Raw genomic sequence first — 26,173 nt, forward strand, 5'->3', positions numbered from 1 at the left:
ATATTTGTCATTCCCCCTCCGCAACCCCCATACCCTCTGTGTGTGTGTAAATATTCATGTTTATATATCAAAGGTCAGCTGCATGTCAGTTCTACAAGTTTAATAAGTAAGTAGAAGTGCCTGATTCTGACTTCAGTATTCATAACTGTCTCTTCCTCGTCTCATTGAGACATGGAGAAAATTACACACAGCTCCAACAGCTTTTGCTGTGAGTCACTGTGTAGCCCATATGCACCTTTCTCACTGCAGATATTTTTACTTGTCGCAGATGTGTGTGCATTACATATAGGTGTACCAGGGGCATGATGCTGTACATAATGGCTAAGTGGCACACCTGGAACACAGCAACTACTATTACAATGTCAAGTTTCTGCTATAGTGCTAGAGCATTCATCATGAATGAGAAAACGGGAGAGAGGGACGTGTTCTTAGGGACAAATTAAAATTAATGAATTAAAATAAGAACAATTCTACACATTTCTATAAGTGGTTGGAAACAGAAAAAAAAGACCTATGCATCAGAACTATGCATCTATTCAGCCAGAACCTGATAATTTTGGCTCAAACCTTTATATTACAAAAATAATATTGTATAATATAACATATACATATGTATAACATTATAATGTATAATGTATGATTAAATTGTCACTGTCTAAAAAAGTGTACAAAGTGCATCAAAAAACAATAATAGTGAAAGACAGCACTGGGTGCAGTTTGTCTCATGATGAACAGTCTTAATTTCTTAAATCAATGATAGAGAAGTTGACCTAAAACCTATTATATATATATAAATATATAAACACACATTCTATTTTAAGCCTTGATTGAAAGACTATTTATATATAGTTATATTTATAGTTATTCTGTGATGAACTGAGGTGATGTTATGCTGTCACGCGCCGTGGGACGGTTGCTCGCTCGTGCTCTCTGTTGCTGGCCTACGCGCTGTGATCACGGTCTCTTCGATGACGTCTGTGTCCCCTCTGCTACCAGTGGCCCCCTGCCATATTTATTCATGCCGGGCAAGATGGCGGCGATACGGACGTGGTGTTATTGCCAGTGGACATAAAAAGGAATTTTATTCAAAATTTAAAACCGAGTCAGATACATTTTTACACTTGCTCGTATTGTATGTGTGTTTACCACGTAACGACTGTCGACGTCTTTTTTATTTTACGCGGTTCAACGTTTTTTTCTCACAAGATGTTCACGTTGTAGCTCGCTCGCTAACCGACCAGCTGGCTAACAGAGAGCAGTTACTAGCTAGCTAGCTATCCATCACAGCCAAGCCGCCGTGAAGTGTAGAATGGGAGAAAAGCTGGAGCTCAAGCTCAAATCGCCGGTTGGAGCAGAACCTGCTGGCTATCCTTGGCCATTACCAGTATACGTAAGTGTTAAACCTTAAAAACTCTCTGTGTACTGATTTAGATTTTGTCTCTGTTTTTGTCTTTGTTAGCTAGCTCTGCTAACATTGGCTAGCTGAGGGAGCCATGGCACGCTAGTCCGGGGAATCAGGTCATACTGGTCGGGATGGTGACAGACATGGTGACTGATCAGATATTTAGCTTGTTTTTCATCCGTGCTACTGTAAATCTTTCCTAGAAAATGGTAAGATACAGTCTGTAGTACATTTGAGCAAAGCAAAGTAGCGACAAGTACAAGTCAGGCATTGACAATCAGTAATAAAAAGGTGTTTTGAAACTGTAGCGACTCAAACAAAACACCTTTCCCACCCAGCATCGTGCCAGTCTGTCCACAACTTAGTGTCTCAGTTGTGGTCCTTCATGTTTATACTATTACTGAAACACATGTTAGTGGATCCAAGTCGCACAGAAATGCGGTAAGACCTGCTTTTTTCTGCACAGATACACCATCTGATACTTGTAAACAATCTCACAGGACACAGCCATATAGAGGTATATACAAGATGTTTTGTGTATGAAGTCTGTGTTTCTTGATTATGCACGCGTGTTCATTGTAGCATTGCATTCCTCGAGTGCTTTCTGTGTTTTGTATCTCATGACATCTGTATGATTGAGACCAGCTGTTTGGCAGTTTGAACTCTATACATCCACTGAGCCCCCGATCTATCGGTTCTCTAGACAGTAATAGTCTTACTTGCATAGAAAGAGACTTATTTTCTCTTAGTTGTTTTTCCATGTAGCATGCTGTCAGCACGTCGGTGTCTGATTGCAGTTGACTCATTGGAGATGAACGGAAAGGGAAGCGGTTGCAAGGTCTGTGGTCTTTTAGTTAGTTTAAACTGAGTTTCTCATTTATAGTAATTGCGGTGAGACAGTTGGTGCTGACTGAAAAAAGCTGAATTTCTCTGAATGTCTGTGGGGTCCTTCTCCACCCACACTGTATCTAGTCTGGCGGTCTAGTTATTTAATTTTCATCGCTTACTCTGTTTATACATCATCACAATATGAACCGAAATGGTTTCAAGTCAATGAGTCAGAATAACTAGTTGATGTAATCAGCTGCTCCATTCTGCTTTGGATGACAAAGTTGACCCTCCCTTTACACCAGGCCAGAGTCTGATAACACTCTCAGTTCCCCCTCCCGGATTTATAGCCTCGCCCATTTCCTCATGTTATGGTCTGTGAAGATAAACACAAGATCAAGCATGTCAGGAATTTAATGTACCATTGACCTGCCTAATAGCAGTTATACTGGGACTAGATGTCATGCACTGAATTAGAAACAGCTGATGGCTCTTCATGTGGAGTTCTGCAATATGGAGCTTATTCATGCCATGCTCTCCTCCTGTTTTCAAAGGGGAAAGGCATCCTCTCTCTTCTCATGTCCTCTCATGTCCATATGGTCAACTCTACAGGGAGGAGGATAGAAACAACTGCTCCTACTCAGCAATGCTATACTAATAGAATTCAATGCCCAGTATGTGTGCTTAAATGTTTTTTTCCAGTCACATTTAATGATCAGTTTTTAGCTTTGTTGAACTGCTTGCTGGTAGCAAAAGATCCCCCTTCATGTAGATTCATTCTTCTCTCCCACAGAGCATTAAGATTGCCTATCTCACCCACAGAGCATGGGCACAGTGATGTCTGTGTTTTGATACACACAACATGGCTGTTGTACAGGCTATTTCAGTATAAGGCTTGCTGTTAGAACCAAGTCCATAAAAATAGGCTTTCTTTGTTTGGTTCTGTGTTTCATTCTGGGTTTCATCTGTGTTTCTCCCCATTTCTCCCTGTCTCTCGCTAAGTCCCCACATCTGTGCATCTATAAATGCTTCCATATGAAGAGCACCTCTGGAGTGGTGCGGCTCTTTGTCCATCTGGTTCTGGGTGTGGGCACTAACCAGCCCTACATAATATTTCAAAGACGCACTGCTGTTTAAGTTCTTCTGGGTGTCTTTGGTTTAGTGCTCACCTGTGTACTTCTCCTATTATTTACAAGGCTTCAATTACTGTAGTAAAATCAAGGGCATAACTGTCATGATTCAAGTGCTGTTGCAGCCCTGAAATGGGAAAAAAACAAAAGGTAACTATCATATTTACAGTCTTGGCATTGTGGTTATGGAAGTGATTTTAATGTACAGTGTTTCTGTGTTGGTGCCAAGCACCCAGCCAGTGCAGGTCAGTTGATTTGCTGCCTTTAAGTATCATCAACATGTGACAACATGTAACAAATGGTCATGTCAAGACACTTTCTCTGGATAGCAGTATGTTTGTAATCACCAGATGCTTGACACAAAAGAATTTTCCACAGAAAAGATAAGCAAGCACCAGTATCTTTTTTTCGATATGCTGTTAATTTGTTTGCCACCAAGAGAATAAGCTGTATTTCGTGTGAAGTCCAAGTAGTGTAAGTGTAGTAGCACGTCTGCCTTAGTCATTTTTTCTCGTGGGCTGCTGAGGTATACGTAGTGGAGCAGTGTGTGGTGTAAAACCCCAACACCCACGATGCGTCACACTGATGTGAGACATGATTGAATGAAGAGGTGGTTTTCAGAGGAGGAGTTACATACGTCAGTTTGTACCCACAGTGGGGAGAGAGGAGGGTCTCCTGTTCTTTTTGTCTGATTTGTGCTTTCAGACAGTGTTTATTTTTAGCGGCAGCCCTGTGCTGGTGTAGCTGTGTTCTGTCTTTGTGTGATCAGGTGACCTACCAAATTCGACATCTCATTCGCTCACTCACACACCTCGTATACCTTCCCTATTTAGTGGAACACAGTGTGTTAAATCTGTTTTTCCTGCTGCATGTTCAAGAATATTTGAAGCTCATTCTGCTTATTAGCAGCACTGCTAGTAGTTCACTTGATAATGTAGTTGCAACTGGAACACTGTGCTGACAGAAATAGTAAGAGAATTTCCTGTGTTACCATGCATATTTGAGTGTGTGTGCGCATGCATGTTTGAGCTTTGGCGGAAGTTTGCGTAGTAGTGGCGGGCAGTATTGAGCGGGAAGCCGGGAGGCTGTGAGCTGTTTAGCTTCGGCTGCTGTGCCAGGCCTCAAACAGCTGACAAATACCGGGCTTCCCCTCCTCTCTCTGGCCCCCCTCACTCTCCCCAGTTTCTAGCTTTTCTCGCTTTCACTTTCTTTCCTTTTACCCTCTTTTCTTTTACCCTCTGGTTTCTCCTCCTCTTTTACTTTCCCTCTTTTCTTTCCCTCCACCAGAGGCTCTCCTTGGCAGTGTGCTGGAGCAGGAGACAGAAAGTGGGTCTGTGGGTCAGCTCAGGCAACAGGCTCAGGCTGGCTGCGCTAGGGGTGTAACTTGAGTCCTATTACTCAAAGAGAGCTGCTCAGCACACTCCAGCTAAGATTACTAACTATAGATTCCCTGTACAAAATTAATAAACTTCATCTTATCTAATTTTATTAAACTTTGTTCTAGACTAAAGTGTAACTTAAATTGGTTTTCTCAGATGTGGTTTACAATGGTTTGATTGAGCTGAGTCTTGAATAAATTGAACCGAGTTCCTGTGGGAGGGTTAGAGTTACTCCAGGTGAAATTGAGCTTTAATTTAAATTTACAAGGATGCTGTCTGTCAGTGCAAATAAGGACTGCAAGACAGACTACGATTACGATACACTATAATTTTGTTTCCAAGAGCATTTTTACAATTACAAGAACAATGCAATAGGCATTATTGCATTGCTCGAGCCCAAGCTTGTATTGGCACAAAGAAGACAGCCTATACTGCTCTTTCTCCAAGTTCTTTTCACATTAAAGTTTTTGTTTAGTCTTTTTCTATTCTGTTTATGGACTGACTGTAAACTGACTGCATATTTGAGAAGTAATTAATCCTAATTAGTTACTCATAAAGCCACTTTAAAACCATATAGACTATACTAGATAAGGTCATTTTATACATAAATTTGAGTGCTGTGTGTACACACCCCTGCTTTGATACAGAGACAGACAATTCTGTGAATATACAGACTTGTGTAATAATAAACTCCAAAGGTTAAGAGTCTGCTTCGTTCAGAGTGTGTAGTGATGTAAACACTGACAGAGTTTATTAGTTGACAAAACTGGATTCACTGACACTGGTGGTGCTCACACTTATGTCTGCAATGGTTGTTATGTTTGTCAGATGTTACTGCATTTAGAGGGTGAATCAGACATAATAGTTGTTGTGGTCATCACATTGTAGTAAGTTGAAGCTGTGATTAAGTCATTTAAGGTGCCAGGAATGATCCCCCTTTCTTGCTGAAGTTCTGTGCTCTGCGTCTGTGCTCAATGAAGTGGATCAGCTGCTATGGTGGTGTTGGGCTACTCCTGTGTGCCTCCAGCCTGCATGCTTCCACAACCTCAGCAAGCTTCAACAAAGCTTTGTCATGGCACCATGCCACAGAATTAGATTATATTTGTGATGGTAGCTGGGGGAGGAGTTGTTTACATATTATGACTGACCAGTGAACCCACAGGAGGGGAGGGCGAGCAAATCAATGGGATGCAGCTCTACAATCAACACCTGTACGATGAAATCAGATTTTACCCATTTGAAATGGTAAAAAAAAGAAAAGAAAATCAATATGTGCGGTTTAATGTTGAATCAAAAAATCAATTTAAAAAATAATATGAAAAAGATGCTAGTATTCTTCCGTATAGTGCTGCTGCCTGGTTTGTAGAGGTTTTTTTTAATATTTCAAAGGAAGATATACAGACTGTTTTAGGCTGCCTACTCAGTTGCTAGTTTATTAGGTGCACCTAGCTCAAACCAGTGCAGTCTAATAAAACAGTCTCACAATAAATCCTGCTGTCATTAAAGGTATAATGTCCAGTTTTTGTTGAGACTCTTTATTTTTAGAGGTGATGATTAAACTTTATAGTCATTTTGGAGGCTGTAATTTATGCTGCTGTTAAATTTAACGTTAATGTGTCCCTCCTCTCTGTTTTCAGGATAAACACCATGATGCTGCTCATGAAATCATCGAGACCATTCGGTAAATGACCTTTCTGCTCTCTGACTCAACTCATGTATGCTCTCACAGTCACGCAGACAGTAGGTGACTTTGTCGGGTGTATGATCTAGTCACGACTTTATGTGTGTACTTTCTCTAGGTGGGTGTGTGAGGAGATCCCAGACCTCAAACTGGCAATGGAAAACTACGTTCTCATTGACTATGACACCAAAAGGTGAGACACTGACACTGAAAAAAACAACCTGAAGTCATGCTGTAGGGACTTCACTGTTTTTTTTATTGACAAAAACAGTCAATAAGAAAAACTTTCCTCTCAGACCAAAAATATAATTGAAATCTATAATTGTCAGTAATCCATTTTTTCCTTGAGTGCTATGTATATCACAACTGACACACATTAAGTGGAATATTTTCATTTTCACAGTAACATTAAGGTGAAAATTGTTTTTGTGAAATCAAGAGTAAAACAGATGGATTGGAAAGTTGGATTTCATCTTGTAAAAATTATGACATTAATTTTGTGTCTTGTTATTCTCACAGCTTCGAGAGTATGCAGAGACTTTGTGACAAGTACAACAGGGCCATTGACAGCATTCATCAGCTAGTGAGTCCATTTGTGCGAAGGTTTTTCAGTGTTGTGTAGGTGCAATGAAAGTGAAAACACTAGTCACTAAAAGTGGAATATACTGTATACGTGTACTTGGAGTGTATTCCGGTGTTCTTTGAATATGTGCCATGCATGACTAATTTTATATTTATGACTAATTCTGTCCTCTATATATACTGTATTTATTTGTTTTGGTTTTTCGTCATTAATCTAGATTATTCGAGAGTCAGCTTTCTCTAGTATACTCTATATTTGTGTCCAAAAAAACAATACATTCTTGAATTTTGTTCAGATATGTGGTTCAGATATATCTTTGACTGGCTTGTGCCGGTTGATAAAGCAGTCTTCATAGTGATGTATGATGAATGCCACTATGCCTTGCTTTATGTATTTTTGTTTGTGAATAAATATATTAATGAGCGGGATTCCCATTTTATAGTGGAAGGGAACCACCCAGCCCATGAAGCTGAACAAGCGCCCCTCTAATGGGCTGCTGAGACACATCCTACAGCAGGTGTACAACCACTCAGTGACTGACCCGGAGAAGCTGAACAACTATGAGCCCTTCTCCCCTGAGGTGTACGGAGAGACCTCTTTTGACCTGGTGGCTCAGATCATTGACGAGATGGAAATGATGGAAGATGACACCTTTGTTGACCTTGGCAGTGGTTAGTCTGCTCATCTTTTGGGACATTAATGTTTCAGAAAGAATTAAAATAGTTTCAAAGATCCTGTATGTCTAGGTTAATAGTATATTAATAATTAATAGTGGGAACAGAGTTTATAAACAAATAGTAATAAAGACATTATATGGTATTGATTTTTGAAACACAAGAAAGGTGTATGGAGTTGTGAGAGTTGGTCAGGATGCTGGTGTAGGTGGCAAGAGTGACAGCCTGGGTGTCTTTGTATGTTTGGTGTAAGATATGAGTTTATAATTAACTTTTTTAATTGTTTCATATTTACAGGAGTGGGGCAGGTAGTGCTGCAGGTTGCAGCAGCAACCAACTGCAAACACTACTATGGTGTAGAGAAAGCAGACATTCCAGCTACCTATGCAGAGGTAACTACTAAAATCTCACAGGACCAGAGGGTGTTCCAGAAAGGGAGCAGACAAGCGAGACTAGAGCTGCATTCATTCCAATAACAGCACTGTGTCAAAAAACAGCATCCTCAGTCTTTGTAGTAAAATAACTGTTGGCGCAGTTTAGTTGCCACCGCAGACAGCTCTGGCAATTAAATAGAGTAGTCTGGCAAAAAGTCTTTCCGTTTTGTGGTGTCTTTGTGTCTGACCAGCCTTCAAACTGGTTTCCTCGTTAGTGTTTTCTCACTTATTCCCTGTAGCAACATGCTTATACCAGCAGGGAATAAACGTGTCTAAGAATAGTCCCTCGGCACAATAGTACAAGGGGCTATTCTTGGTCTGAATATATCTTTATATGCAAAAAGCCCAACTTCAGTTAATCTAATAAACTGCAAATCCAACTGAGAAACTCAGATTTAGTTATGATAATCAAATACACAGGTTTTCAGTCATATTGATATCAGAAACAGAGTTTGAATCTCTCTGAACCCCGAAAGTTAAGTCGATAATTCTTTTTTCTGGAACATACACAGCTGAGCTGTTTTTTGCTTTTTGGAAAAAAATTACCATTTGTTAAATTCTTTCTTTTAGACCATGGATAAAGAATTTAAGAAGTGGATGAAATGGTATGGGAAGAAACATGGGGAGTACACAGTAAGTTGACTCTCGGTGTGGCATTTACGCTGAGTGAGACTTTTCATAATACACACAATTATTTTAAATAGTGGGTTTTCGGCAGATACACGGGCATTCAGGGTTTTTACAGTCACTATTGTTTTTTTGTATGTTTTTTCAGCTGGAGAGAGGAGATTTTCTCTCTGAAGAATGGAAAGAAAGGATCGCCAACACAAGGTGGTGTACCAAACCTGGTCATCATATGAAAGACACGATTTCCATTATTTTAAGACCATGTATAAGCTTAATTTAGTGATCACAGTATAGAAATAGAAACCACAGCAATGCAGTTGTAATGCAAGCAAATACCTTATATGTGACTGAATGGCTCAGTCATATGTAATATGAATTAATTGTAATAAATGTTACCACTGGGAAGCTTTTTATTTTTTATTGTCACTGGCTCTTTGTTCTGTGACATAAAGAGCCAGACCAAGATCATAGAGAAAGATTGTGCTTTTATGAAATATTAGACTGATGCAGTCATGTTTGCGGTTGATTCGAATTAGTTGATTTATTAGATGTGTGCCTTTTTTCCTATTTTGCTAGAATGTATTCGTCTCTTGAAACTTTCTTGCTTGGTAATTTTTTTCTGCCAACTGTAGTTCTAAAATATGTCCCTCTTTGTCTGTCTTGCAGTATTATTTTTGTGAATAACTTTGCCTTTGGTCCAGAGGTAGATCACCAGCTGAAGGAGCGCTTTGCTAACATGAAGGAAGGTTAGTATTTTTCACAAAATTATTTTTATGATCATCCATAGCCTCCTCGGCACTGTCACCAGATTGCAAACGTTTTAAAAAATGCTGATATTTTGACCTGACTTTCATTGCACTTAACGAGTTGTCAAGCTATCTCTCCTCTGCTTTCTGTGTGTGTGTGTGGAGCCACTAAGACACACATGGTGAAACAGAAAGCAGAGGAGAGGAGAAAAACGTGACCATAAATCACTGTAAAGTGCACATGAATTAGTTAAATAAGTTTTTTTTTCCCAAGTATTTTTGCTTTGGTTTCTTGGGGGGAGCAGCTCTTGTTGGGGGATGGGCTGAAAATGCAGATGGATTATTACATGAAAGTCTCGAATGCACATGAATGCATTTAACCAACAAAACTAATGACTAAAATCTGGGTAGATAGGCGGCTATTTATGATGGAAAGTAGTAGGACTTGAAGGCTAATGTCAAGACTGACCCTTTAAATATTTTTAGTAACTTAACATCGGGAAGCTTCTCCAAACAATGCAATGAGATACAAAAATGGCATCGTATGGCATTTGTTAGAATGCCAATTTAAATGTTGGTTGCAGAACACATAGTTGATGATTAAATTGAGAAATTTTACGCGGCCTCATGGGTAATCTCATCAAAGGTTGACAAATAAGGCGTTTAAATAGCAGGCGTTAATAGCCTTTTCTCACGACAACAGATGTTTTACGTTTGTTGAGAAAACATCAAGGGCTTGTGTTCGTAGCTCTGGGAGTGACGCCTGGGCTTAGTGTAAAAAGAATTTACTCAGCTGTTTTTACTGGTGATTAAAATAACAATGGCTGTTGGTATCAAGTAGCCACTAGCCCCTTTTACACAACCTGTTCAAAGCGTCTTTCTGCCTCGCCATAAAGGGTACGAACATGGAATGGGTGGCATTGTTGTTCCACCTCGTCACAGAGCTGGATCAACTTCTATGTGAGAGGGAGATCCGACATGGTGGAACAGATACAGACACTGTTGTGTTACGTGTTACATGTTATGCCTGTGATTTTGGAACACTACCATGCTATTTGAAATCACACTGGGGTGGCATTGTGCTGGCTTTGCTTGTTTCAGTGTAAACAAGGAAGGGCAGCGTGAGGGGTCTTCTCCAATATAACTCTTGGAACTTGACTCTTGGTTTTAAATTTTAAACATGACACTATGAATAATGTGTCTATGGTTTAATCTGTCTCATCGAGGAAGCGATTGTGTTCCATATTATGTTTGCTTTATGTAGTGAGTTATAGGACCTGTGGTCAGTGTATAGCATCTAGAAAATGAAAGAAAATTTTGTATTTATTTTTATCTCTTTGTTGTTTTTTTTATTTGCAGGTGGGAAAATTGTATCCTCCAAACCTTTTGCACCTTTAAATTTTAGAATAAACAGTAGAAACTTGAGTGGTAAGTATCGCAATAAGTGAAAAAGCAAATTTTTATGTCTAAAGCTTCCTTTGTTTTGTATCTGACGTGCATGTTTTCCTCTCTGTCCTGCAGATATTGGCACAATAATGCGTGTGGTGGAGCTTTCTCCACTGAGGGGCTCAGTGTCCTGGACAGGAAAACCAGTTTCCTACTACCTGCATACCATAGACCGCACCATAGTAAGCCCTGAAACTTTTCCTCATCACTGCTCCTGTAACCAATGATTAGAGGAGGACCCAAGTGCACAGACTAGAATTTTCTAGCAGAGCAAAACTGTAACAGTAACCTCAACTGGAGAGATAGGCTACCATAATAACAGCTGGTATTATCTTAATGGTATTGTGTCCCAGGAGTACACAATCGGAGGAGAGAACAAACAGGGTTATACCAGGTAACACGAGCCCATTAGATAACACTGAAGTGTGTATCTCTCTGGTAATTGGTTAAAGTAGTCCCTGATTATCAGTGGGAATCCCGGTGAGAAAGCTGGCACACTGCCTAAAAGGTGATGGTGACACTCCCACTCTGTTGATGTGTTTTTCTTGTTACCACCTGAGGTCATCTAACTCCTCAAAGACTTTGTTCTATATTTTTACCCAGTGGAGGGTGGTGGAGCTTCTCAAAATGTAACCACAGCAATAATAATGTCAATGTCACATGGTAGTAGTAGTAGTAGTAGTAGTAGTTTTTGTACATTCCATAGAATGGCTTTTGGTGAAACACGTGTAACTGTGTTAGGCCGCATGCAGATTGATTTTAGCTCTGCTTAAAAAAGAAAAGAAAAGCAGAGTTGTCCAAGTTCAACCACGCTTAACTTCTGCTGCAGTGTCATGTTGGCAAAGGCCGAACAATCCTACACATGTCTCTGAGGATCTGCACCAACTTGTAGAAAATCATAGATTCCAACGCTGTTTTACATCAAGATCTATACCTTATATCCTGAGAAATTGACGTAAATGCAGAAAATTTCCCTACCTCGCAATTTTAAGCGAAGTGGTAAGAAAATTTCTGGATCTTCCTTTTTTACCAGATCTGCACAAAAATTTTATGGATTTTTCCCTGGCCTATGTACAATCCCTCCACCAAGTTTGGTGCATGTCAGTTATGTAATTTTTTCTGACAAATAAACAAGCACAGGTGAAAAGATCATCTATTTGGCGGATGTAATGATAATATTAAAATTAATCATAAATGATATCTAATATACAATTTTTTCTTGTCCTGTTTTTCAGCTTGAAAACTATTTTGCTAGTCTCAAAAATCCTAAACTCAGGGTAAGTCATCTTTTTCTTCAGTGTATTGACAGTGTCGCTGTACTTATTAAAATTTTGTGTCAAACAATGAAAATGGTTCATCTTGTATCAGGAGGAGCAAGAGGCAGCTAGGCGACGTCAGCAGAAGGATACGAAGGACAGTAAAAGCAATACCACCACGCCCACGAAACCGAAAGAACAAAACAAGGTAGGATGTTAACAGATTTGCCAGAATTGAGTGCATTCAATTTTATTGTGTTTGCCATTTCGCACCTCAGTCAGCTTAACTTAGCAAGAAGAGCTTTCTGTGCTCTTTGTCTAAATATGTGTTTGTGTGTGTATGTGTATTACAGCAGGACTCCTGTGGTGAGGAGGAGCGTCCTAGCTTGGTGACAGTGGTCAAGCCCACTGCCAAACCCAGAAGAGCCCGACTCTTGTCCAAAGGTCGTAAGTTGAACAACAAGAAGCGTGGTCGCCCCAAGAAAGCTGCCCCGGCTGCTGAGAGGAAAAAGAAAAATCAGAGTGCGCTGGATTTGCTGCACGCCAAGACCCTTTCTGCAGCACCCCCTCAGGGTCAGAGCGCGCACACACATTCACGTACACACATAATTTGCTATCCATTTTCTTCTCCTGAATGGGAACATATGAGTAGTCATGGGAATCTAAAGCTGCCTCATATTACAGAAGAGACTAATGTCCTCTTTACTTCCCCAATATATGGCTCATTTGAATTTAATTATGCTTGCTGTGTATACAGATGCATACCGCCCACCTCAGAGTCCCTTCTACCAGCTACCTCCCAAGGTCCAGCACTATCCCCCGAGTCAACTGCTGCTGAGCCCGACTCCACCTGGTCTGCAACAACTGCTTGGTGAGCTTATGAAGATTCAGTGCGTTTTATCTGTCATAGTTGTTGTCAAATCAGAAACATTGTACCAGACAAATCTATGTATGTATAATCTTGTACAAATCTATAAACAAAATATTTACCATATTTACCACTTGATTAAAACTGGAGTTTCACTAAGTACAGACAGTATGGAAAATGTGATCTCCTTATGACAGTTTAACACAACAGCCTACACTGTACAAAAATGTCAGTGTTGTAGATATCAAGAGCAGATTTTACAAATGAGAGGTCACAAAGTCCGATCAGATAACACTCATTAAATTGACTTTGTCCTGAATCGGTGTGTTGGCCTGAAAGTGGTAAGAGATTCCATGTCAGTCTTTCTTAGTTCAGTTATTTCAACAACCTGTTTCTTGTTTCCTTGCTCCCCATATCTTTTCACAGATAACATCAAAGTTCAATACCTCCAGTTTATGACCTACATGAAGACTCCTCAGTACCGCTCCAACCTGCAACAGCTGTTAGAGCAGGAGAAGGTAATTATGTTATGTCATTACACACATAACTGATGTGCTACTGCTGCAATTTTCCCTGAACTTTTGAACTCATGACAACACATAATAAAGTAGCAATCTCAAAGATCTCTGTTTCATTATCTCTGGTGACATCTATGGCGATACATGGTAATTGCAGGTTTGTATTTCAACCATAGTCGTGTGGAACACACGTCACTAACTTTGTGTTAGTGACTCATTTTCCTTGTGATTTTGCGGGTGAGTCACACCATACACCCAGTTCATAAAACTGTAAAATGCAAGGACTTCTATATAATTTCATCAGTGGGTCAGAGGCTCAATCACCATTGTGTTACCTCACTCTGCGATTGTGACTTAACAGACAATCCTCTGAAAATGTTTGAAATTTCCAATTTAAGTAGCATGTATTCAAGTACATGTTATCTTTCTAAAGTATCTTTAATGATGTAACTAACATTGCATTTAGTTTTTGTGTGTTTGTTTGTTTTGTCCACCCTCTTAAGTGTATTCTTGCATCTCCTCTCTGTCTCCAGCAAAAACACAGGGACCTGTCAGGGCAGGCGGAGCAGCTCCACTCTGTCTGTCAGTCTCACAAGGACAAGATCAAAGGTCTCTTTCAGACCAAACTAGATGAGGTAGGAAGGACTGCTTTATTGTCACCATATCACAGCTGTCAGGGCACAGTCAACAACATGACTATAAACTATATGATATTAACATCCAGAAATTTGCCTCGCTTGTTTCCTATCTCCTGTCTTGTCCAAGATCCATGCTTCTAAAGTTATTTTATTATGACACAATTTGATAATCCAAGGATATACAGAAAACATGATTGCTTAACATTGCCAAGTCTAGCATGTGTACTAACAGTTAGTGCTTAAATACAGCTATTTTTATGGAGACTGTAAGATTGATTCCATTTATATCCTATTTGCAGATTAACATGGTTTAAACAGATATTGAAACACAGCTTATATGTGATAGATGGAGAACACATTGTGTTGCAGTATTACAATAAGCTACTCTGTTTTTAAGCGTGTTGCATCTGAGACCACACAATAACTCTGTTGGGCGTGATCAAACTTGTGCTCTTTTAAATGTTGTACCCAGGGTGTGATCACTGAGTAAAACTGAGTTATGTCAGGTTAAAGTGATCACACCCTGAATACACTTGTTACTGCAGCAGGGTGACAACTTTTAGCCACTGGAGGTCAGCAAAGACAGGATTTTCAGTTATGTTAAATTGCTCTTCATGCATTATGTGATTGTGGCTGATGTATGTCTGTGTTCATCTGTGTTTGTCTGTCTGTGTGTGTGTGGTGAGTAGCTGGGAGTGAAAGCCCTGACTGTGGAGGATCTGCTGCAGGCTCAGAAGGAGATATCAGCTCACAACCGTCAGCTGAAAGAGCAGACTAAGCAGCTTGAGAGAGACATGGCGTTGCTTAGAGACCACAGCCTGCTTCTGGTGAGACCTCAGAGCCTGTTACTGTCCACCCTCTTATTCCAGCATCATCACCAGTGGTTCACACCTGGTGCCATTCCTGTCACTCTGCATCTGTGTCTTGGTGGTTGAAGTCCTAGTTCAGATCTAGTTTTTACTACTCTGGCTTGCAGTATTGAAGTGTTTCACGTTACTACAGCATTCTCTACTTTGGCAATGAAAATCAAATAAATAACAGTAAACGTGTATGTTTGTTGTTTTCCAGCTGAAGTCTCGATGCGAGGAGCTGAAGCTAGATTGGGGCTCTTTGTGTTTGGAAAGTTTGTTAAAGGAGAAGCAGGCACTGCGCAGACAAATCTCTGAGAAACAGAGACACTGCTTGGAGCTGCAGGTACACAGTCCACCTTTTTTCTTTTTTTTTTAAATCAGTTTCCAAATGCTTGAATCTATCTCTTTTCTCTGTTACGCTCCTCCATACTTACATTGTTCCTTGGTGTCTTCTTACCACTTGCTGCACCCCATTCATTTGTCCCACTGGCTCCTCAGTGATATTTACAGGAATTAAAGTTGTCACCCAATTCTAAGGAAGATTAGATGAATTACTGTCAAACATTTTCCTAGACATGTAAACATTGTTGTGTCCTGTTCTTCTGTATTATTGCTCTCCCTGTTGTCTATTTGCAGATCAGCATTGTGGAGCTTGAGAAAAGTCAAAGGCAGCAGGAGCTACTACAGCTCAAATCCTACAGCCCCTGCGAGGGCTCCCCATACAGAAAGAGTCTGGAGTCACGCTCTTCCACTGACATGGACCCCTCTAAGCTTGGCCTGTCCTCAGCCCCAGCCCTCAATGGTGTCAGCCCGGAGCTTTCTATCAATGGCACCAGCTCACCCTGTTTTGACCGGGCCAACACCAAGGGGGAGCTTCTTTCTCGCTACCTGCCCATCTCTCCTGATCACGAGATCGTGCCTGCCATCCCTGATGCTCGGCAGAGGCAGCAAAGCTTCTCCCACGCGCTTCCTGACTACACACGCTTCTCCCCAGCCAAGATTGCCTTGCGGAGGCACCTTAACCAGGACCCAACTGCCTCTGCTCACTTGAGAGGTTCGGGGCTGACCACACACAGGTTAGTAGGTGCTTTCAATAATTAACTTTTTTAATTTGAAAGTCTCCAAATTACTTCCTGAAGCAATAGGCGGTTAATAGTTGAAGCTAGATTTGCCTATTTTTGTTTGTTTTTCAGGGATTTGGGTGGTATTAACTCTCCCCTTGGAGCCAAACAGAACTGCCCCTCTCCTAATGCATCTGATGCACAGAAAGGTTCAGAGAGGGTAAATATTTATCTTTTTTTGCTGTCAGTCAACTTGCACTTTTGGTCTGTCTTTAAGCATGCGGTTTTCTAACTTCCATGCAGTCTTTGGCTCTCTCCCCGTTAAGATGTTTTACTTTTGCTCTCTGTTAAAGGGTGGTAAGGAGAGGAGTCCGTCTGTTCAGGGTGACAACAGTATCACAAGCCTTCCAATTAGCATCCCACTGAGCACTGTCCACCCAAGTAAATTACCAGTCAGCATCCCACTGGCAAGCGTGGTGCTACCCAGTCGTGCTGAGAGACTGGTGAGTGCCCTCACATCAGTTTCTATTCGTTACAGTGACTAATTTCAGTGTCGTGTTGCAGGACACATTTAACAGGACATGTGGTTAAAGTGTCTGACACTTCTGCCCCTTGTGCATTAGTCTAGGCTGCCTACATTAGTACCCTGCAGATAAAATGTTCTCGTGAAAAATTTGATTGGTGTACACAGAGTCGGATAAGATCAGTAAGAGTGATGTAATATTAACAGCTGTTGATTCATTAACAGCTGTTGTTTCATGTGCTAATAATTTCAGAGAAGTACTCCGAGTCCTGTCTCTCAGGCAGGTCAGACCAATGGTAAGGATTACCATTCAACCACTCAGTCTATTGCCCACATATTATATTTAGTATTATTACCTTAGGAGGACACATGACATTTCTCTACACCACATTCTCTCCTCACATATGATTAAATAAGTGCATTAAATCAGTTTTGTCCTGAATTTGATAATTGGCTGTCTGCTCTTCTTGTGCATCTGTTTGGTCTTTCTTTAGGATATTCATCCGGCTCGGGGCTGATGAATGGAGGTCCCCACCCAGAGGAGCATAATGGTGCTTCTTCATCACCTCCTCCACACAGCAACACTTCTCTGACAGGACCAATAGGCCGAGGAGGTCCCATCCAGAGCCCCCCACTCGGTACTGGAGGGGTGCTCCAGTATGCAGATGGACCACCAAGGATTCTCCCAGAAGACGGACAAGACCGTCAGGGGGGTGAATCAGACAACGAGCCCCAGGACAGTGAACTGCGGAGGAGAATCTTCTTCTCTTCCTCCTCCTCTTCATCTTCGTCTTCCTCTTCGTCAGGCAGTGGAGGCAGCGCGGCTGGAGGATCGCGCCTCCACCATCACATTGGCAACTCAGCCAAGCAGGGATACCACAGTAACCATGGAAACCACCACCACCAGTCCCCCGGCACACAGCACACTCACACACCCACACATACGTTGTCATCACATTCCTCTCACAGTCTTGGTTCTCAAGAGGGACGCAAGCGGGGGAGAAGGAAACGCAGCTCTGCAGGGGCTGTCACAGCCAGCGGATCCCCAAAGAGGAGGTCATTCCCCGGGCTCAGCTCCAACAACCACTCCTCAGGATCGCCACTTAACATAAACTCCATGGTGAGTCACCAAAAGCATTTGGGATGGAAACCAGCAGGGAACAATATGACACTATATTGATTCTTAAGGTGTCAGTTTATAATATATTATGATTCTATAATGCTGCATAATGATTATTGGACTATGTCGAACAATGATAGTAATCATAGTCATTATAATAAGGCCATATGCTGTATTTGGATAATTGGACTTCACAGGCATGTTTCTGATGTCTGCCACCAATGCATCTATGGGCTATGTGATTATTCAAGGCCAATTTTTATCAACAAGTGTCATCTGGATGTAATCTGCATGTTCATTGTTCCAACAGGTTAGCAACATCAACCAGCCTCTGGAGATCTCTGCCATCTCCTCCCCAGAACAATCAAGCCGCAGCCCATGTGGGCCTGACCTGGACCAGCCTCCCATCTTGAAGAGAGAACGCCCCCTGGAGCTCAATGGCACAGGTCGTTACTCCTCAGCCCCCAGCTCTGATGATGAGGACTCAGGATACCCTGCTGACAGCTCCAGTTCACGGTATCAGTCATTACGATATGAAAATAAGAATATCAACAATGTACCTACTGAGCTGTCCTTGTTATAAGGTCTCCACTAGAGCCACAGGTTATTTTTATTTTTATCTGAAGTTGTTGCTTGGTAACCAGATCACCATTTACAACATTTTTCCTTGCTTTTATTGCAAATTGCTCCTCTAGTTTAATATGACTTGCGGTTTTTATAGGGCTCACACACAATCGCCTGTGACTGCCTTTGTTTTGATTGTTTGCTGTTGTTCCTTTTTCTCTAGAATTGAAAGAAAAATTGCCACTATATCCTTGGAGAGCAGAGATGGACCAGGCAGATTAGGGGATAGTGAAAGAGGTAAGATAAGAAAATGTGTGAAATAAGTTAAAATAAAAATTCTTGCATGTCTGCTACTTGATGACAACACTCTTTTTCTCCTCCATCACCAGGCAGAAAATCTGGTAGCAGCAGTGGAAACAGCACAGGCAGTGAGGCCTCCTCTTCGTCCTCTTTGTCCTCTACCAGCAAGTGGAAATCAACCTTTTCACCTATTTCTGACCCTAAGCAACCCAACTCTGACCTGAGGCAGGGGGGCTCTCCATTTGGCATGGGGGGATCAACCCGGGGCACAGACTCAGATTCTGACCACAAACAACAGCATCAGCAGATGAGAAAAGGGAGCGATGGAGAATCGTCCAGCTACATGACTCCCAATCCCTTCCTCAGTCAGGAGCCAGGGAACCGGGGTGGAGGCAGTGGTGGTGGAGCCCAGGGAGGCAGTGCCTCAGACCAACGCCAGGCCCTCCAGAAGCAGAAGGCCCCTCGCGAGTGGGAGCTGAAGACAAGCAACAGCCTGGCCAGTCAGAATCTCTTCATTTCTGCTGCTGCCAGCAGTGGAGGGGGGATTCTGAGTGGGAAGGTGGGAGGCAGTCCTGTATCAGTTTCCTCAACCACAGGGTCATCTGTAGGACAGTACCTGGGGTCTCAGTTCCCACTTGGAGGGACGTCAGTCTTACAGTCCTTGTTCGGGGCCCAGACAGGCGGATCCACGGTGAGTGGGACCCCACGGCTTGTCAACGGACACTCTGCCCTGGGAAGCTTCTCAAGTGCTGGGCTGGCAGGGGGAGCGGCTGGAGGTGAGTATCACTGATAAACTGATTGGGTAAAGTTTTGTTTTGGGATTGTTGAAGAGTCAGAGTGAGGTCCTAGTCTTAGCCTGGGGTCAACTTGATAAAGAATAGTCTGAGGGAATTGACCTGATAATAGTCAGGTAAGTGGAGGCCCAGTGCTGTTGTCGTTCTGTCCGCCTCAGTCTGACAGTTTGACTGACTGACTGACTCTCTGTGCTGCCTTGCTTTGCCATGGACTGGCTGCTTGAATGCTGCAGTTGGAAACACCCTTGGAAAATGTTGCTTTACAGTAGAATGAATGCTTAACAAAAAAGCTGAAATTAGAAAAATCTGAGTTGATAACATGTTTTACATAATTATTACATTACCCCTTTGTCATTTTCTGTGGGTGTATCTTTTGGAGTTATATGTCAGAGTCAGTTCACTTGTAAGCAAAAATGAACCCATAAATTAACTTTGCTGTGATAAAACCTCCTGTTTAATCCTGAATTGGCCTCATTGATTTGGGTTTCATCTGACTAAAGTCACAGTGGACTGACTCAGTTTGCTTTTTGTGTGCTTGTCTAAGACTTGCTTGGCGCTATGCACAACCTGGCTCAGTCCTTGCTTCTCTCTTTGTCCCCCTCCTTCTCGCTCTCTTTGCTACTATTATCTGCCCCCCCTCCCCGTCTCCACTCTGTCGCCCTGCCCCTCCCTCCATTTTCTGCTGTATGATTTGCAGGTATATTTCACCACGTGGTTCCCTCAGTGTCCTCCCATCAGTTTGGGGCGACGCTGCCCACCCCGGGAGGCCTCAGCTCTCTGCTCAGTCTCTCCTCCTCTTCCTCTACCTCCTCCCAAACCCAGCAGCACACCACCCCCCAACCAGCTTCCACACGCCTGGCATCTGTGTCCTCACCTCTTCCCCTCTCCCTCTCCCAGGCTCAGCACAGTCGCACCCAGTCGGTCCTGCATAGCCCTTCTCCTCCCACGCTCTCCCTGCCCCCTCCACCACCCCTACACAGCGTCCCCTCCTCCTCAGCACCCACGCATTCTGATGCCCCATCATCCTCGCGATCAGACTCCCTCCACTCCTCCCGTCTCTCCCACTCCTCTCTTCATAACCAGAGAGCACAGTCATCCCTCGCTCTCTCCATCTCCTCCTCCACCTCTGCCTCCTCTGCTTCTGTCTCTGCTGCTGCCGCTGCCGCTACTGCGTCTCTCTCCTCGTCCTCTCTGTCAATCTCCTCCTCGTCTCGTCCATTCGCAGTGCACTACTCCCCTCGGCTGCCCCCTCCACCACCAGCCAACAGTTCAGGTGGTGGCGGGAGCATGTGGAGGACTCAGGGCATGCATGGTACCTACATCACCCCCCAGCTCCCCGGCTCAAGACCTAGATAGGGTTTGGGGGTGAGGGGAAGGGGGTGGGGGGGGGCTGGAGAGGGGAAGGGAAAAGGGCAATCAGAGGATGGAGAGAGGGAGAGAATGAGAAAGAGAGAGAGACTGGTAGGGAGTGAGTGGGACAGGATGCCTGTTTTCCCTGTGCTCCTACAAGCTGTTGTTCTGATTGAACAAGGTAAGACATTTCTTGGGTTTTAGATTTAAAGTATGAAAATCGTACTGGATGATCTGGATTTTGAAAGTGACAGGATTTACTACAGTTGTGGCTCTTTTGTTTATTGTGGTGTTGAATCTATTAACCACCGAATTACTCATGTTTTGTTTTTTTTCTTTCTTCTTTGATCCACCAGGTAATTGATGAAAACTACCTCAACATTAAATAAACTATGCAAATGTCCAGGTGTGGACCAAGGCACTCTCCTCACTCACTGGTGCTTCAAAACATCTGCACTACCCAACCGCCTCCAAGACCGGCTTCTGTACTGGGATTTCTTGACACACACGCATATACACACACACACACACACACACACACACACACACACACACACACACACACACACACACACACACAAACACATACATACATGCTTACTCACTTACATACTAACCACCACCACCACTATGGTCACATTGAGCAGAATTCATTGGTACTGGTCATGTTTATGTGTGGAGTTTTAGTTAATATGTTGGCTTGAAGATTTTACAACATGGAAATAAGTGCTGGCTAATGCCAGGCACTGAATGAACTGAATTATCACATATGGTTTAATATTAAGGTGCTCATTAGTATCATAGTTAGTCATTTCTTTGTCTTAGCCAGGATACAGCGTCTAGTGTTCTGCCAAATGATCAGTTTTGAGTGATTCTTTTTGTAACATTTAACAACCTATTGAAGCACACAGTCAACCTTTTTGAGCTGAATCTCATTGAGTGTCACCCTCCCTCCAGAGTTTCAGTTCATACATGTGCATGTGTGTGCGCACTCAAACACACATGCAGGCCAGTGCATTGAACTCTGTTCAGATGTCATGCAGCTTTTCCTCTCTGCATGTGTGCTCTGTTATCTATGTTTTTCTTCCTTCAGTGAAAATCAGATCAGTGTTTGTTGCAGCATATTTGACTATGAAACAAGATGAGGATTTTGGTCTAAGTTCACACTGGATAGTAAAATAGTTTCTCATGTAGCAGAAAATGTAGAAATCCTGGCTGGATTGTTGACACCCCTGAAACTTTGGTTATGTTGATTATTTGCTATATTTTTATATTGAAAAAAATAAAAACATTTGGTTACTCACTTTTAAGGTTTTTTGCTTAAAAGCAAAGTCTTAAAAAATCCTAAAACACTTTTCTTGCTGCCCTTTTTGACTCACGAAACAGATAAATAATTTTCCTTTCTTTGCTACTAACTGGAGCAAAGCAAAACATTCTGAGTTATGAAAATAATTCTTGAGCTGTGGTACAGGGTTTCTTAAGATATTTAACATATCAGTGACGGTTTCTTTGTTTACGCAAAAAGGAGGAAGGAGGAATTATCAGGCGTATTTCACATCTAAATGATTGAATGATGAATGTTGTGGAAATCTTAAAAAAAAGATAAAGACTCAGGCCTGTCTTTGTGGTTTTTATTCAACATAGCATTTGCAAATGGGCTCAGCACTTATACAGAGACCAAAGGTCCTCACAAAGGGACAGCCTTGAAATTGGAATAATTCAGTCTCTTATACTGTCACAAACAAAGATGTGGGAGTATCCGCCTCTAGCTGGCAGTTGATGGTTTCACCAAGAACTACTCTTTTACCACAGTCAAGGGCAATCCAGCTCTTATTGGGCAGCTCATCAACTACAAAGAGGTTCAAATGAGTTTACATGACACATACGATGGATACATTTTCCCATTACAATAAGAAGACAAGTTAAAAAATAAAATCACTAAACTTTTCCAATACAATGAAGAATATGGAAGAACATCAGTGTATAGTATGATGTCCTTGCACAAAATGCTCTGATTTCAACTTTAGAAATATGGTGAATTAGCAACATTTCCAGGGGTGCCAATAACACAGAGCAGAGCTGAATACATTTTAATGTTTTTTTTTAAAGACCCAGTGAAATTCATTTAATGAGATGGTGCTCTGTGTAGATACTGTTAGCCGCTCTCGTAGAAACCCACTGTTAGTGTTAGTGAGAGTTGTGGCTGCACTGTTGTTAAGTGAAGCTGAAACCAGGTGTAAAAGAGTAACCGTAAAACCACAGAAGATTTAACTAATTTCTGTATTTATTAACATTTTCTTCTAAAGTCAGTTTGCTAAATCACACTACTCTGTGGGGCCACGGCAGAAATATTCTTACAGCAGGAATTTTTAACTTTTCTTAAGCTAAACTTATTCATATTTATTTCTGCTGTTGGTAAATGCAGGTTTAAGCAAAATGTGTAAGGCTCAAATGTGGACAAGTGTATGTGGAATTATACTGCATTTAGTTTATACAACAACAAGCACACATAACACACTCATGCATGCAAATCCTCACACACTGGGAAAACACGATTAACCATAACCACAACAAACTACTGGACTCTTCACACCTTTTTGTTTGCTTTTTTAATTGTGTAATTTGTTTTTTGTAAACAATGTTTGTACTGTGAATGTGATTAATTCTCCAACTGTATAGTTGTGTATAATTTAGATTATTATATTTATGCTGTCAGTCTCTCCATTTGCCTTGGTATTTGTTTTTCTCTTTTTTTAATCCTGAAATGTGTTGACATTGTAGAATGCAATAGTGTGTGTACTTGACTCACAGTCTGAAAACAATGGTGCTAAATTTGGACTGTGCCTGAATTTATTTATTCTATAGTGAAAACATCAAAAACAAATCAAATACTTGGTGCTGTACACAGGGACATTTGTAAAGCCTTTTTTTTTGGCATTTCCTTTCTCATATTTAATATGCTATTGTCTGGTTCTTTGAATGCCGAGTGTACAACGGTAGACACCAATTTTCGATAAACTACTCTGCAACAGCTGGCTCAGTAAACAGGTATAAGGGGCCTCTGTTCATGTTTCTCACGCAGCTGTTTTAACCATGCATCAGCCCGCTTTGCTCTCAATAGCGAGCTGCTTATCTGTAAGTGAACAAGACACACTGTTTGTAAATAACTTTTTGTTTTCCTTGTATGTCTCCATCATAAACAGAAAGGTATATAAAATATGTATCTATATACAGTCTATATATATATATATATATATATATATATTTGAGTATATATATATAAGTGAATAGGGGTGTTTTGGTGCTGGCATTGTGACCCTTAATTTCAACCTGTTAAACAGGAGGCTTGAAGCCAAGGAGAGTAAAGCATTGCCACCACAGGACCTTAGCAAATGGAGCCTAACAACATGGCGACACAACAGCGCCTGTGTCTTTGTGATATATTCACCACAGAACTAGAAACTCAGAAGCTGTGTGTGTTTAACACACAGAGATGCCGTGGCTTAAACACAATTAGATTCCAGCACTAGAACTTTTATCACTTTTATCAGATGTTTTAACGTCTTTGTTTTATTTTTTTAATTGTTTTTTCTACCAACCCAGATTCTGCAGGAAAAAATGGTGCTTCTGTTTCCAGACAATGGCAATTCAGAATTTACTGACTAAATCTTTACTGGTGCATACAGAATTAAGTGTCAACCTCTTTACACGCACTGTCTGTAGATGTCTTACTGACGAGGCCCTCCCTCGTAATGTAAGCATACTGTGAGACATGCTGGTGAAAACACTTGAGTTAAGGGTGTGTTTAGGCATCACTTGGTTGGGAGTGAGAGCAGCCAAGCTTGTTTTGTGTCTCTGATAGTGGGAATACACTTAGCTCAGTTTGTGTGTGTGTCCTTTTTTCCCACTTGCCAGTGCATATCTAAGGGAAGATTAGAGTAATAATCAAAGCTTTATTGTAAACTCCTCTCCTTTGCACTCACTCTGTAAACACAGATGTGTTTCTCACCTGCGAGTGTTAAAGTGAAAAGAAGAAAGTCATTTTAGAACCTAATTAGAGACGATAGAGTCCATTTACCAGCACTGAGAGGTCCTTTGTAATTATTGTTGATGCTGTTATGATTTTCTTATTCTTGGTGTTTGATACAATTGCAGTTACATGTTATGCTTTTAATTGTCTTCAGATTCCTGTCAGTTTTTAATACTACTAGTCAGACAGACAGCACGGTGCTCTCCTTCACTTAAAACAAGGAAATTGCAGCTATTGATACTAAAATACTACTCTTCCCCTGTTGTGCTGCAGGGTTTTACGGTTTAATAATCCTCAACACAAGCTTGCCTGGCGGCTATCTGGATGGTCCAATCTAACCTGCGGAAGTTTCGCTTCACCTGGTTGGGCGCTGTGGTGTATGTGTTTGTGAGAATAGTTTGTTGAAACGGCAGATGTTATATTCGTTGCAGATTGCAACCAGTTTTGTAGCTACTTGGATAATCAGTTAAAGGGATGAGGTGCTGTTTTCAAAGTCCTTTGGTGTATGATCATGATTTGAACTTAAAGCTTCTATGCAGTTCTCCAGCATACTCCATCCTGGTACATTATTGGTAGATAATCTGTGAGAGCGTTGCAGTCGAGGCTGTTTACTCTAAATCCTGCCAAAGGTCTTAACTCAGGAACTTCCCAGATTGACTTGAAATGATGTAAATGGTTCTCTTCAAACTACTGCATGTCACAAACCTATTTCACCATCGTGTGGCATGATGAAGTCCCTCTCAAACCCAACTCAGGACCAAGACAAACCCCTCAGTAAGGGTATTTCAAGATAAAAATTAGTCATTTGTCTTTTCAGAGTCATTCTCACTATCACATACATCCAGCCTCTCCAGTGAAATCCAGCTTTATAAAGCTTTATGAGTCAGTCTGATCTCGAGAAGCTGTGAAATGGCTATGACTTTCAGCATCTTCCTCATCTCACAATTGCCTCCGTCTAGATTTGTGTCACTAAGAAGGAGGTTCACCGTCCTTTGTTGGGATCCCCTCCATTCGTTGGGGGTGGTCGGGTGGGGTTAATGGACATTAAAGGACAGAGGTGAACTAGAGTATGTGTGTTGTGATCTCTGATTGGTGAAGCCAGGGCAGGTTTGAGGTGCAATAACGGCAAACCTACTTTCCAAAAGGCCCCGGGTTTTCATGGAAAAATTGTTACTGTTAGGTGTTGGTGCTTTTATCCTAAGATGTTATAATGAAAAAATGGAATTAATGTTTTTTTTCTGCGTTTTATGATTATTAATAAAAAATGTTTCATATAATATTTGAATTAATTTTGTTGTGTAGTGGCATTTATGTCTGATTCCGTTCTGTTTTCCCTCATGGAAGACACGTAGATCAAACTGAAGTTTACA

At 41.5% G+C, this 26,173-nt stretch overlaps 1 protein-coding gene across 2 annotated transcripts; it reads left to right on the forward strand.

The window, feature by feature from the left end:
- The first annotated feature begins 1,031 nt into the window (after window positions 1-1,031).
- Window positions 1,032-26,092, forward strand: dot1l (DOT1-like histone H3K79 methyltransferase). 2 transcript variants are annotated; one of them, XM_087174449.1, is made up of 29 exons: window positions 1,032-1,390; window positions 6,377-6,420; window positions 6,539-6,613; window positions 6,940-7,003; window positions 7,446-7,674; window positions 7,975-8,069; window positions 8,682-8,744; window positions 8,887-8,942; window positions 9,405-9,484; window positions 10,844-10,912; window positions 11,006-11,112; window positions 12,166-12,207; window positions 12,299-12,394; window positions 12,540-12,759; window positions 12,944-13,057; window positions 13,481-13,572; window positions 14,106-14,207; window positions 14,900-15,037; window positions 15,279-15,404; window positions 15,698-16,137; window positions 16,255-16,342; window positions 16,476-16,625; window positions 16,899-16,941; window positions 17,140-17,765; window positions 18,076-18,281; window positions 18,553-18,626; window positions 18,719-19,405; window positions 20,121-20,954; window positions 21,130-26,092. In XM_087174449.1, exons 1-28 carry the CDS (start codon window positions 1,310-1,312, stop codon window positions 20,777-20,779), a joined length of 4,866 nt encoding a protein of 1,621 aa, XP_087030575.1. In that variant the 5' UTR covers window positions 1,032-1,309; the 3' UTR covers window positions 20,780-20,954; window positions 21,130-26,092. The 2 variants fall into 2 exon arrangements, with proteins under 2 accessions (XP_087030575.1, XP_023263818.1); XM_023408050.2 differs by lacking the exon at window positions 20,121-20,954.
- Window positions 26,093-26,173: the final 81 nt, after the last annotated feature.

The sequence above is a fragment of the Seriola lalandi genome, unplaced genomic scaffold (assembly GCF_002814215.2).
Source record: "Seriola lalandi dorsalis isolate HSWRI2012SDOR001 ecotype SW California unplaced genomic scaffold, Sedor1 jcf7180002054353, whole genome shotgun sequence".
Lineage (NCBI taxonomy): Eukaryota > Metazoa > Chordata > Actinopteri > Carangiformes > Carangidae > Seriola > Seriola lalandi.